The 14,119-nt window shown below is 44.6% G+C and overlaps 2 protein-coding genes across 7 annotated transcripts in view; both read left to right on the top strand.

The window, feature by feature from the left end:
• The window catches only part of GSTM4 (glutathione S-transferase mu 4), a 77,825-nt gene extending 70,478 nt beyond the window's left edge, over nucleotides 1-7,347 (top strand). For all 5 annotated transcript variants that reach the window (XM_079150496.1, XM_079150497.1, XM_079150494.1 and 2 more), the window contains one exon: nucleotides 6,214-7,347. The gene's annotated coding sequence lies outside the window, so the exon portion shown is untranslated. The remainder of the gene's footprint in view (nucleotides 1-6,213) is intronic.
• On the top strand, nucleotides 1,425-7,347 carry LOC306667739 (glutathione S-transferase Mu 1-like). 2 transcript variants are annotated; one of them, XM_079150467.1, is made up of 8 exons: nucleotides 1,425-1,553; nucleotides 1,837-1,912; nucleotides 2,317-2,381; nucleotides 2,671-2,752; nucleotides 2,851-2,951; nucleotides 3,888-3,983; nucleotides 4,062-4,172; nucleotides 6,116-7,347. In XM_079150467.1, the coding sequence occupies exons 1-8, from the start codon at nucleotides 1,518-1,520 to the stop codon at nucleotides 6,203-6,205; spliced, it is 657 nt and encodes a 218-aa protein (XP_079006593.1). In that variant the 5' UTR covers nucleotides 1,425-1,517; the 3' UTR covers nucleotides 6,206-7,347. The 2 variants fall into 2 exon arrangements, with proteins under 2 accessions (XP_079006593.1, XP_079006594.1); XM_079150468.1 differs by having other exon boundaries at nucleotides 1,438-1,492.
• Nucleotides 7,348-14,119: the final 6,772 nt, after the last annotated feature.

Here is a 14,119-nt window from a genome sequence, read left to right on the forward strand (position 1 = left end):
GCAGCATTTGCAACAGGGACTGCACTCTGCCAGCGCCAGTGACATGGTCTCAGAGCTCCCCGACTTCACAGAGACATGCAAAATATGTGACTTCTTTGAATTAATAGGGATGAGATAACTTCTGCCTGTGCTCCTTCACCCCTACTCCTCACCTTGTTCCTGTGGGGGAAAACCTTTATTGACATGCTGGGTCCACACCCTGCAGTCTCAACAAAGTCTTAACTAATTTCCAACCTTTACTTCCTACAGAGCAACAATCTTGTCCTTTAACATGTGGATCCATTTCACTTTTAGTTCCACTCACCTGTTTTCTGATTTTTGTTATGAAAATCAATCACAGAGCAATCTATCAGACCTCTCTTCATTTTGAAAGAGTCTCCTGCCTTTAAGGAAGAAAGTTGGTAGTGTACTTGGATAGTACACTCCTTGTTCTGGAGAGAGTTGCTCCATAGGTCCTGGATCCCAGAGTGACTTCAAAGGCCATCTGAGACACCCTGTCATACCAAGAGCATACATGGGTCAGAAGCGAGGGCCAGGGCTGGAATGCAGAAACCTGGAGAGCTGAGATCTGGCCCTGGCCTACCTGTGTCCTGTGCAGACTCCTCCAGAGTCCCTCTGAGCCCCCTCCTGTCTCCATTAGGAAGCAAGAGAGATGTGTGCTCCTTGGAGAACGGGATCTTCCACCCAAGCTCGTACCCCACTTGTGGCCACTGTGCTGCTCAGTGTGAGAGTTTCCCAGCAATCCGGCAGTACTGAGGCCACCTTAGTGTCCCCCTCTGGTCTGTTTCTTTAATTTACTTACATAAACAGAATCAAATGTAATTGGCAAATTCCTATGCTCCTTAGTCAGGTGACTGAAGAGCCACGCCCCCAAATTCCTTAAAGGAGAGCAGGGAGACGACATATTCTCCAGGTCTTTCCTTTTTTTTTTTTTTTTTTTTTTTTTTTTTTTTTTTTTTTGGACACTGTTCCTCTACAAACGAGGCTGCCATCGCTTATAAAGCATCAAGGAACTTTCAGATTGTCCAGTGGTAGATGCTGAATGAAACTCCCCGTTTGAGAGCACCTGACCCTGGCTGCTTGAACCTTCCTGAGTACACAGGCAACTTGACTGAGCAATGCAAGGTTGGAAAGACTAGCCTTGCTCTTTCACTGTCTGGCACTGCCAGCCGCTTGTGGACCCAGCAAGTGAGTAGGGTGGGAAGAGGGGAACAGGGAGCCGCTGGTGGAACTAAGGAGAAGATCAGCTGGGTCCAGCCTTTGGCACCCAGCTCAGGTTCTAGGACCATCCCCCCCGTACAGGATCTTACTCCTCCCACCTCTGGGCCCTGGCTGGCACTCCGTTCTCTGGGCTTGCGGGAATCTAGGGCGGGGCAGGGCGGGGCAGGGCGGGGCGGGGCGAGGCGGGGCGGGCCCAAGACCCGACCAAAACCAGGCTCCGCCTTCTGAACGCCAGACTCACTCAGAAGCTGAAAGCCTACCTAGGAGAGAGGTCTATTGGCTCAGTGCACAGCACCATGCCTATGACGCTGGGATATTGGGACATCCGCGGGGTGAGCTGGGGGTCCGCCTAGCCGGTGAGAGGGGCGCAGGGCAGGCACTGTGCTGGGCAGGTGGAGATCCATGTAGGAGATGGATCCTCTTCGCACTTGCTGGAGTCCTTTACCTATCTCTGTCAGGAGGTCTTTGTCCGCCTTCGTGTGTGTGTGTGTGTGTGTGTGTGTGTGTGTGTGTGTGTGTGTGTGTGTGTAAAGGTAGGCGGGGTTTGTTTGGGAGAGATGAAACTGCAGTCAGGGTCCCTCCGTCTCTGACCTCTGCCATGGCCACCTCTCCCAGCTGGCTTATCCCATTCGCCTGCTCCTGGAATACACAGACTCAAGCTATGAGGAGAAGCGATACACGATGGGGAACGGTAATATCACCCTTCTGTTCAAACTCCACCCAGCTTCTGCTGATTGGTGCCCAGCAACCCAGGCCACCTGTTTTTCATCTCAGCAGCCCTCCATTCTCCAAACCTCTGTGAGGAAGCACTTCCGTCTTCTGAGGCAGTATTCTGGGAGTGGATTGCTAGTTCCTCCTCTATCTGTGATCTTGATATGTTCCCTTTAGCCCTTGCCTAAGCCTTTTTGTCAGTCATGTTGGGTCCACAGCCCTCACAAACATTTTCCCCACTTTTAACCTTGGAATGTGAGGCTGAGTGGCTCAGATTCCAGATCTACTCTCTCAGGGGTCTTAACCCTGATCTCTTGGGAGGGTCGTGAGGGAGGACATTTGCACTCAGGGAAGGTTTGCTTTCCCATCATCTTCTCCCCACAGCTCCTGACTATGACAGAAGCCAGTGGCTAAATGAGAAGTTCAAGCTGGGACTGGACTTTCCCAATGTAGGTGGACGGATGGGGTGGTTGGGGAAAGCGATTGAAACCCTACCTCATCTCCTTGTTCTGCTCAGTGAGGATCAGTGCTTCTGCCCAACTACTCTCAGTTCTGGGTGTCTACCCTGCCTTTCTGTGATGGTCTGTGTCCCAGATCATTCATTCATTCTACGGTATGTTTATATAGTGATTACCATGTGCCAGACATGTCAAGTGCCAGGTCTCATGTGACCTAACTCAGGGAGGAGAGACTGTGGGACCAGGTATCCCACCTGACTTCCCATGGTTGTCTATCCAGCTGCCCTACTTGATTGATGGGACTCACAGGATCACCCAGAGCAACGCCATCCTGCGCTACATTGCCCGCAAGCACAACCTGTGTGAGTGGGGCTGCTGCAGGGTGTGGGGGTCAGTGGCCATGTCCCTGGCTTGCCTGAGGTGGGATGCTGAGGGTATGTCTCTGTTGCATGGACTGCAGGTGGGGAAACAGAAGAGGAGAAGATTCGTGTGGACATTTTGGAGAACCAAGCTATGGACACTCGCATGCAGTTTGCCATGGTCTGCTACAACCCTGACTTTGTGAGTCACCCATTGCATGGACCAGACAGGGCTTAGAATAGGAGTTTATCTCTTTGGTTCACATCTACACTGGTCCTGTTTGGCATTTGGACTCCTCAGAAGGACTGATTCTCCAAGGGATTATTTATCGTAGCAACAGATTGATCCCCAGAACTCCAAAATCTTATCAAATAAACACTATGAACCAATTACCACCAAACTTAGGGTACTACAGGGGGGAAATTAAGTTCCTAGACATAGAGTTTGTGTTTAGGATACTTTTCACCTCTGACCTTTAGCCTCTGCCAAAGGTTTTGTCTTGTGACTATTCACACTATCTGCCTGCTCCTGGAACCATAATAAAAAGAATTAAAAAATGGGGGATTGTAATGCACCCTTGTTTGGGGGCATCTGCCATATGTTTCCCCAATTCTGTGTCCTCTACACCAGCGTTAATCAGACCCTTGTCTTACTTTGCAGCTCAGAGTCATCCAGAGACCTCTGTCCCTTTCCCTCCTTTCTTTTATCATCAAATACTTCTCAACTACATACCCTACTCAAATGTCCATTTTATACTTTTTCATCCCACAAGTTAGAACTTTGTTTTATCCTTGGGGATCTTTTAGTACTTTGCTTCTTTGAATCTATTCAACATCTGAGTCCAGAGCCTGCCAGGTACTCAGGTACTCCTGAGGCAGTTTAGAGATGAGTGGTGTAGTTTCAGGGCCTGTTAGTTGCTGTCTGACTTTGTTTCTTTCTGAGAGATGGGGATGCTACCATGTAGGAGTCTAAGCAATGGTGATGCATAGAACGGAAGCTGGACTCTGACACAGGCCCAGGCTCAGGGAAGTCAGAGGCTCAGCCATGGCAGCTGGGGCCATGCACATCACTGATGAGGCCAGCCTCTCTGGCAGGTAGCCCTTGTCTGAGAGTGGTAACAGCTGATTTCTACTTCAGGAGAAAAAGAAGCCTGAGTATTTGGAAATCCTGCCTGAGAAGATGAAGCTGTTCTCTCAGTTCCTGGGGAAGCGGCCATGGTTTGCAGGGGACAAGGTAAAGGGAAGGAATCTGGAGGTGTCAGTCTTTCCAGCATGGAGATTTTCATGCGCACTCATTCTTGGCTTTCTGCAGATCACCTTTGTGGATTTCCTCGCTTATGATATTCTTGACCAGCACCGTCTGTTTGAACCCAAGTGCCTCGACGCATTCCCAAACCTGAAGGACTTCATGTCTCGCTTTGAGGTGATGCCCTGCTCCTTCTCACTCTTGAATGTCCTTTTCCTTCTCCCTTTATGATGCTTTACTAGTCCTGAAGCTGAAAGAAGACTAGCATTTATTGAGCACTGTCTTTATATGCCGGGACCTGCACTCACATCTTGTATTTATGGCATTGAAGTTATCTCTACAATATTCCTACAAGGCTGATGGAATTATGAGTTCCGCTGGATAGACATGGAAACTATGCCTGTAGAGGGGAAGTCATTTGCTCAGGGTCCAAGTGCCAATGGAGGCTGTGCTGGGCTCCCTCTCAGCCTGGGCTCTACGTCCCCCTTGGGGGGCTGTCCCTGCCTTCTGTCAGAAGGAGCAGCCTCAGGCCCTCATGCAGCCTGGGTTTTGCAGTCCATATGCTGTGCAGGAGGAGAGCAAGGCAGGGTGTGTGCAGCTGGCAGTGGGAGGATGAGGGGAGGCTGGGCAATGGGCAGAGGGAGGTGCAGAGAGTGTTGAGAGCTGCTCTGCAGCAGGCTTGGCTCCATCAGATGCCCCTGGGGGAAGCACGGGAACCCCAGGGCAGTGGCTGGTACATGTGGGAGCCCTGAAGGGAATTTGTTTTCATTGTTCTATGGTGAGGGATATTCCTTCCCTCATCTTTCCCTACCTGCTCTTCCAAATACCCCAGTGTTCCATCCATGAAATGGAGTCTTAAATTTATTTTCATTTGGTTTCATTGACAGTCTCCTCCATATGGGGTTTGCTGTCAGCACAATGGAGCATGTTAAGATGCCCCCATCCTGGGACCAAGTTTAGCAGGAAGGAAATAGTAGGCACCAGACTGGGGTACCCATGGTGCCACCTGGGTGCTGGGGAGCACAGCCTGTACTTCATCTCACAGCCAATCATGGGTCACCCAGGTCTACTCGTCACCAATAAAACCTACTTTAGTAGAACTCTGAGAATTTGAGATGTTACTGCAAGAGGTTTTTCAACCTGAGAGCTGTGTTTGCGTCCTACTCCCACTATAGCTGAAAAAGTGATCTTCTTCGCAGCTAGTTTTCATCAGCTCTGATTCTGGTCCCAGGCTGAGTGGCCTTGAGGATTGTGCAAGAGCTGGCAGGACTGTAGGGTAAGGGAGGGAGTGTTGCAGCCAGAGGCCAGTAGTGCCTGGATTGTTGGGAACAAGCAGTCTGCTCTTTGAATCCTTTTGAAATTATCTGGGAACTCAATCTTGGTAAGAAGATACACAATACATCTGAATGCCATTTGTCATGGTCCCTATATCAGTGCTGCAGCTGAGGTTGGTTGGAGCACAGGGAGATTGGACTACGTAGACTTGCTGACCAGGGATTAATTAGATCCATGCCCAGCCTTTTCTTATGGATCCACTTCAGTCAAAGATTTGCTGAGTCACTGCATGATACCTCTTTGCTCTCTGCCAAACTGCTCTGGCAAGTTCTCACCTTTGTGCTGCTAAATAATGTGTGCAAACTCAGGCAACAAGGCGAAGTGGAAGAAAAAGGAGAACGTTTCTGCAAATAGAGAGTGATGGGGCTTCTTCGGGTAGGGGAGGAGGGGAGTACAACCAACAGAATGTGAGACTGGAGATACAGAGCCAGGCTGTCTCCAGCCCCTCCCACTTACTAGCTGTGTGAGCCTGAGGAAGTCGCCTAACCATTCTGTACCTCGGGTTCCCTCCTGATAGCTGGCAATGGTAGAACCAACTTTTCAGGGATGTTAAGTAGATTTTCTGAACCTACATTGTAATCTAAAGGTTTATCTACCCCAAATGGTAATCCTCATTAAGGTAGGGCACTTGTTAAAGGAAATTCACAAGTGACCTTAGCAGAGCTGGGGACCTAAACAGACTGCTGTGCTCAGCACTTGAACCCACTTAAAAGGCTGCTCCTGGAGTGGCTGCTGCAGCCCAGGGTCAGCAGCCCTGAGCTCCTGCTTCCTCTCTCCACTCACAGGGCCTGAAGAAGATCTCTGCCTACATGAAGTCCAGCCGCTTCCTCCCAACACCTGTGTTTTCAAAGATGGCCATGTGGGGCAACAAATAGGACTCTGCATGCCAGGACCAGGGGAAGGGATCCATGGCTGCCCTGCTGGCTCTGGACCTGGCGCTGCTAGTGTGCTGCCTCGAGGCACCAGTCATCTCCTTTTCTCCTTCTTTCCACTCCACTCCCTTCTCCTTTGCAAGACCTCATTGACTTCCTTTCTTCTTCCAAGTCTTTCTCCAATCAGACCTCTGCAAGCTTCCATTCCCTTGTTCAGCAAAGTTCCCTCCTTCACTTTCACCTCCCTGCCCTGAGTCCAACCAAATAGTCCTCAGTGTCACAGGAAAGCAGGGAGCTGAAACTCCAAACCTCGGTTCTTGTGTATTCTGACCAAAGAAAATTTAAAGTCAGACACCAAAACCCATGCAAGAGAACTTTATTATAAGTGACAGTAGAGTGGAAGTGAGGTGAAAATAAAGTATAAGCAAAGTAAGGCTCAAGCAGAGAACCCTCTCCAGAGAGAAGAGTGGGTCGTCTCTGAGCAGAGAACAACAAAGGAAACCAAATTTATTACTGTTTGATGTTTACCAGGAGAATGGGAGCCCACTTCTGCACTCCTTGCCAATCAGGAGTTCGTCTCTTCCTTCATGTTTGGTGGTGGAGTTTGTGAATTGTCACCGTGGCCATCCTATAAAGGGGGCCTTCATCTACAAGTCAATCTCTTGTTAATGTGGGCATTGGAGTCAGTAGTCGGTCAGAAATTACCTTAGTCCTCCTGTGCTACTAAAGGAATCTTCTTTCCCAAATAGAGACACCTGTAGCCATAATTCCTAGCTTCACACCAGCCTCAGTGGACCCCGTCAAGAGTTAGTTCCATTAATCCTTTTTTTAAAACATATTTTCCCATTAGCTCCTTTGCTTCTGTTTATTTTCTATAAATGAACTACCACCCTTTGCTTTCTCAGCCACTTTGAAAGTAGTTTAAAGAAGACCCTAAAGTAATTTAAAGAAGACTTGTGAACTTGCTATGAAGTTCACTGCTCATTGGTGGCTACTACTTAACCCTCAGCTCTGCTTGGAGGTGCATGACTGACCTCATGCTCCCTGCACTGCCCCAAACTCCAGTGTTACTGGTGTCCTGGCTCTGGTTCCCAGTGTGGCAGCCACCCAGCCCTTTCTGACCCCAGTAAAGCCTGGACCCACTTGCTCTGTGTCTATGTCATTGCCTCTTTCCCTAAGGGCTGACTGTGTGGCTGGGGTCAAGGCGTCTTTGTTCTGGAGTCCATAGCAGGAACTGGGTGGGTGGGGATGTGTAGGGGGCTCTGTGTGGTCAGGCGGGGTATAAGGTCTTTTAAAGTCATTGCTGTCCCCTATCCATGTCCCTGTGTGCCTCACCATGGGATTCCTACACAAGGGTGCTCCTTCTATGCCAGGGTTCCTTATCTGTTTGGCAGGGTGCAAGGCTCCATAGGCCATGTGCATGGGTGTCATGGTCCAGAGAGGTGCTGGGCTGATGGGAAGGGGCCAAGGAGCCCACAGGTGACCACCTACTGACCCCTCTCCTGGAAGCATTGCCTGGTCTGGACAGCCCTCCTCTTGTTCCCAGGATGTTGTCCATGAACATACCCACTGTTGCAGTTGGTTTTGTGCCTGTTATCACCCCACTCAGCCACAAGCTCACTGAGGAGAGGTAGCAGGGTGCAGGGCATGTTGGACTTTTATCTCTGATATGTCTGGCAGTGTCTAGCACACAATGTTCAAGAAATTTGGAAATTGGGAAGAAATATCTCAGGGAGGTCTTGGCCTGCCTGCATGGTTAGTACTGGAATTTATAGCTCTGGGAATAGTTATCTTAGCCCATGAAGGTATAGAAGAGTTTACATATGCAGGTATTAGAGTCTGGGCCAGTAACTCTCTTTCATCTAAGCACTGAAGAGGCTCTAGCTCTCCTTGGAACAATGTGACCCAAGATACACAGGCATAGTTTCCTGGGGCACTTCCAACAATGTGTGTAATCAGAATTAATGTGGGTATTTTATATCAGGTCACCCTCAAAGAAGCAGGACTCACTGAAGAAGCACTTGATAAGCAGGTTGCCAAAATAATGGCTGAAGAAGGAGAAGTTGGGCCCTGGAAAGACAGAACCAGGAACTACTTGGTAACAGAGAGCAGATCTGAGAGAAGAGTCCTGTTGGGTGTTGGTCCACATGGTTGCTGTCTGCAGTTGTCTCAAATGTCAACAGTCACTGTGAAGCAAATGATCAGTTAGAAAGTTAAAACTGATAAGATGAAAGGCAAGCTAAAAGTTTGTGAAACTGGTAAGATAAAAATTAGTTAAGCCAAAAGTTTATTAAACTTTGAAGACAGATAGGATGGAAATAAAAAAGGAACCAGAGCATGGTGGCACATGCTTGTAATCCCAGTGACTCAGGAGGTTAAGGCAGGAGGATCACAAGTTCAAGGCCAGCCTCAGCAACTTGGTGAATCCCTGTCTCTAAAAAATAAGAAGGACTGGGGATGTAACTCAGTGGTAGAGCACCCATGGGTTTAATCCTCAGTACCACAAAAAAGATAAATAAGTAAATAAACAAACAAACAAATAAATAAAGATACAGTAACGGAAGAATGACACTGATAAAAGTTGAGAAATCAAAATATTTTTTAAAATATTTTTTATTTTTTCTAATTTATACATGACAGTAGAATACATTTTGCCACATCATACATAAATGGGGTATAACTTCTCATTCATCTAGTTGTACATGATGTAGAGAGAGAAATTAAAATAATAAAATAAAAAAAGATATGGATTTAAAACATAAGCCAACAAACATTTTTCATAACCAGCAAAAATTTTGGCTTAAAGACAATAGGTGTCTATCATATTTCCTCAGCTCTGCCATGATTGTGTAGAAGCAGCCATAGACTGACCAAACATAATGAATAAGTGGAGCTGTGTCCAACAGAAATTTACTTATAAACACAGGTGACTGCAACTACTGTTACAGGGCTGAACCAATACTGGTCCACATGAAGAGACTCCACCAAATGGTTCACTACTCCAGAAATACCCAGAGTCAAATTGGTAGGAAAATATGTTTTATTCACAGTCAGCTTTGAAGGAAGAGGGAAGAAACTTACAATTTTAAAAGTTTCATCTTCAAAATCTCTGAAGACAGGGAAATTTTTTAGAGTCTGCAGAGAAAAAAGTCAGGAAACGTACATATGTAGATTTAGTTAGCTTGTTCTAACTTGTGAGGGGGCAATCTCCTCTCTCGGCTTCCTTGGTGTCTGCCAGGGTATGGTGTCTTGCAGCCACTCAGCTTCCATTCTCAGCATGAGGAAGTTGCTCTCAATTTTAGATATGGGGGTAGATTCAGTATTTCATCACCGTAGAAACTGAACAACCACTTTCAAAAATGGGCAAAGGACCTGAATAGACATTTTCCAAAGAGGATATTCAAATGCCAATAAACACCTGAAAAATTGCTCAACATCACTGATCATTAGAGAAAGGTACATCAGAACTACAATGAGGTTTTACTTCACATACATTAGGATGGCTATTATGAAAATAAGTTGTGTGAGGCTGTGGAGAAATTGGAACTTTGGTCCCCAGTTGATGGGAATGTACGATGGTACAACCACTGTGGAAATCACTATGGCCGTTACTCAAAAAATTAAAAATAAAGAAAGATGGAGCAAGTAGGTGACCAGACAGATTCTCTAGCAATTGTCTCCTCACAAACACCAATTTAGCCAGCTGTTCACACACCAAACCGTTCACAAGAGCTAAGGAATCTATGAGAGAAACCAAAGTGACTGGTTTTAGTATTATAATAAAAAAAGTTGTAGTAAAGAGAGTAAGAAGGGAAGGGTTGTCCATGTCACCCCTTCTCTAACTCCAAGCAGCATGGAGAAAGATGCCTCTCACTTAGGAGAGAAGGAATTAAGTTCAGCCCTTAGACCTGAAATCCAATGCCAGGTCTGCCATTGTCAAACCCTGGGTTGGCAGAGCCCTACCATCCCTGCCCCAAGGTCAGTCTCTGCAGACTTAACTGCTAAGAACTATGTTCACCAGGGGGTCAAGGGGCTGCCTCCATCATCCCTCCTCTAATTGTGGGCAGCAGAGGGCGAGCAAGACTCCACTCACTAGGCAGTAGGGTAGGTAAACTGCACAGGGCTTTGCCTTGGAGCTCAGTGCTAGTCTTACTGTGATGAGACCTATCAGGTGAAAAAGGCCAGAGTTCCCTGTACTCAGGACAGAGCCCACCGACAGAGCGTCTAGTCTTTCCCAGCAGGTAGAGATCTGTGGTTGGTAGGACGGACTTGTGTTTTGGCCTTGATTACTAATAGTCTTGGACTGGGCCTAGAGGAATTCTCATCCTTGAGACTGTGCATGTCTCTGATGCTGTGAGACTCTGGTGTGATCAAGCTTAGCATCAACTTCAGAGCCCAAGGAACTGCCTTCACTAACACTGTCTCAGTCTCAGGCATCAGTATGGAACAAGACTCCATTTTCTGGGGGTAAGATAGATGGTAAGCACAGGACTTTGCCAGTGCTGATGAAATCTAACACTGGGGAGGTCCTAAAAGCCACCACCCGTGGGTGAGTGCCCATGGATGGGCCTCTGATCCAGCCTGTGTCAGGCAGAATTGGATTTCTATTCCGGCCAGCATTGTAGGTGGATGATTGTGGTGATCCTGAGCCACGAGTCCACCTCAGCATTAGGCAGCCATGGCATTGTAGGCCTTGGTGCTGACCCTATGCTGTACTGTTTTCAGTGGGCAGAGGGCTTAGGTTGTGACAGTGTTCTGTCATTGGTGGCCATAGGTATTATATACAATCATAAGGCTAGTCTCTCCATGGTAATTCTGCCAGAACCAGGTAGAATTTTGCAGTGCTAGACCACAGGCCAGCAGCTGAAAATGAGTTACGTCAGCAGAGCCTAGCTAGCCCCAGGGAGAGGGTTGTGGGGATGAATTACCCTTGTTAGGTAATCCTCTACTTCATGCTGGATACACCACCTGCATATTTGGGACAAACCCAAGCTCTGATCACCCTCTAGTGGTCAATAGCAACAAAACTCCAACAGTGGGTTCAAAGTTAACTTAGACCCAGGCCACCATCTAGTGCTGAAATAGTGGAAGTGACTATGGGCTCAGAGAAAAGCAGCCTGCTTAGGGTTTCTGGAAAGATAGGCACAAAGCCAGATTACAAGACTGAAATAAATACCTAAGCCTTTAATGTCCAGATGATGCCATACACCAAGAAGTATCAAAATCTTTCAGGAAAACATGACCTCACCAACAGTTAAAGTAAGACACCAGAAACCAACCATATTAGTAATCAGGTGGACTATTGGATGGAGTGTTTAAAACAGCTATTTTAAGAAAATTAAATGGGCTTCAAGACAATATAGAGAAATGATACTCTAACAGAGAAACTTAACAGATGCAATTAAAACCAACAATCTTTGAGCTAAAAAAGCTATAAGTGAAATTTAAAAGGCAGTAGGCGTTATCATCAATAGCAGAATAGAGCAAGCAGAAGAATTAGTGAGCTCAAAGATGGGCTATTTGAACAGACATAGAGGAATAAAAAGGAGAAGAATGAAGAGGAATGAAGGAAGCTTATGGAAGCTTTAGGGCAGCATTAAAAGACTAATTATTCAGGTTATTAGGGTTCAAGAAGGGCTTGACAATGCCAGAGACATAGAATGCTTATTTAAAGAGGTAATAACAGAAAATTTCTGAAACCTATGAAAGGATACAAATATCCAGGCATAAGAAGGTCAAAGAGCCCTAGTCGGATTTAACTCAACTAAGTCTGCTCCAAACTTGCAAAGGTGAAAGATAAAGAAAAGATTTGTGAAGCAGTAAGAGAAAACACACACACACACACACACACACACACACACACACACACACACGCTGTCTCAATTTGCCTTACAGAAAAGTTATCAGCAGAAACCTTATAATCCAAGAGAATGGCATGAGGTTTTTATAGTATCGAAGGGCAAAAAGTGTCAGCTAAGAATACTGTACCCAGCAAAGCTATCATTTCGAAATGAAGAGGTAAGGATGTTCCCAAACAAAATTTGAGAGAATACATCTCTACCAGACCTATCATACATGTAATTCTAAAGGGAATTCTTCAAGTTGAAAGAAAGAGATGTTAATGAGTAAGAAGAAAATGGATGGTAAAAATCTCATTGGTAAGAATACACAAATTCAGAAACCCTAAGACTATCCATTCACATCTTTGGTAAGAAAACTAAAAACAAAATAATAATACTACATTATCATGTAAAGATATAGGCAATATCAAAAATTCAAAGTGTGGGGAAGAGTGAAATCCAAGTGTGGAGTTTTTTTTATTAGTATATTTTCTCTTTCCTTTTTTGTTTATTTTCTTTATGATCATGTTATGTGACTATCATTTCAAAATAGCTTATTATAATAAAAAGATGTTGTTATATATCTCATGGTAGCCACAAAGCAAAAATCTATAATAGACAAATCCAAAATAATACACTACAACTGTGAATCAACCACAAAGGAAGATTGTAAAAGAGAAAGAAGCTACAATAAAACTACAAATTTCCAAATGGCTACAGTAAGACCTTACTTTTTGATAATTATCTTAAATGTAAATGAATTAAATTCTCCAGTTAAAAGACAGAGTGACTAAATGGATTAAAAAGAGACCCAACTATATTATATGATGCTTACAAATGAATAGGCTGATAAAGAAGAGATAGAATAAGATATTCCATACAAATGGAATCTGAAACAAAGTAGGAGTAGTGATAATTACATCAAATAAAATAGGCTTTAAATAAAAAATGGTAAAAAGAGACAAAAGGCCATTATATATTAAGGGGTCAATTCAGCAAGAGAAAGTAAAAATTATGAGTATATATGTACTCAATATTGGAGTGCCCAGATATATAGAGAAAATTTTAATGGACTTAAAGGGAGAAGGAGACTCCAACGCAAGTTGGAGGATTTTAACACCCCACTTTCAACAATGGACCTATCACCCAGAAAGAAAATCAACAATAAAATGTGGGCGTTAAATTGCATCCTTGACCAAATGGATCTAACAGAAGTCTATATAACATTCCATACAACAACTGCAGAATATATATTCTTCTCAACAATACATGGAATATATTTCAGGATATATCAAACCATAGGTTATGAAACAAGACTTAATATATTTTCGTTTTAATTTTTACTTACTTATTTTTCAGATACTGGAGATTGAACCCAGAGGCCCTTTACCATTGAGCTACATCCCCAGTCCTTTTTATTTTTTATTTTAAGATAGGGACTCATTAAGTTGCTTAGGGCCTCACTAAGTTGCTGAGGCTGGCCTCAAACTTGCAATTCTTCTGCTTCAGCCTCCCACACCACTGGGATTACAGGTGTGTACCACCACGCTCAGCTACAATAAATTTTTAAAAACTGAAATCATATGAAATATCTTTTCTGACCACAATGCAATAAAATTAGAAATCAGGAACAAGAAAAACTCTGGAAACTAAATGAATATATGGAAATTAAATAACTCACTCTTAGACAACAATGGAACAAAGAAGAAATCAAGAAGGAAATTAAAACTTCTTGAAACAAATGAAAATGGAAATACAAGTTACCAAAACATATGGGATACAGCAAAAGCAGTACTAAATTTATAGCAATCAAGGCCTATATCAAAAAAGAAGATTTCAAATAAACATTCCATCATGACATCTCAAGGAACTAGAAAAACAAAAACAAACCAAACTCAACCCCAAATGAATAGAAGGAGAAAAATAATAAAGACATCGGAGTAGAAATAAATGAAATAGAGACTAAAAAAATACAAAAGATTGATGAAAGAAAAAACTGTTTATTCAAAAAAATAAAACAAAACTGACAAATCTTTAGCTAGACTAAGAAAAGAGAGAGAAGACTCAAATAACATCA

The sequence above is a fragment of the Sciurus vulgaris genome (genome assembly GCF_902686455.1).
Source record: "Sciurus vulgaris genome assembly, chromosome: 1".
Taxonomy (NCBI): Eukaryota; Metazoa; Chordata; class Mammalia; order Rodentia; family Sciuridae; genus Sciurus; species Sciurus vulgaris.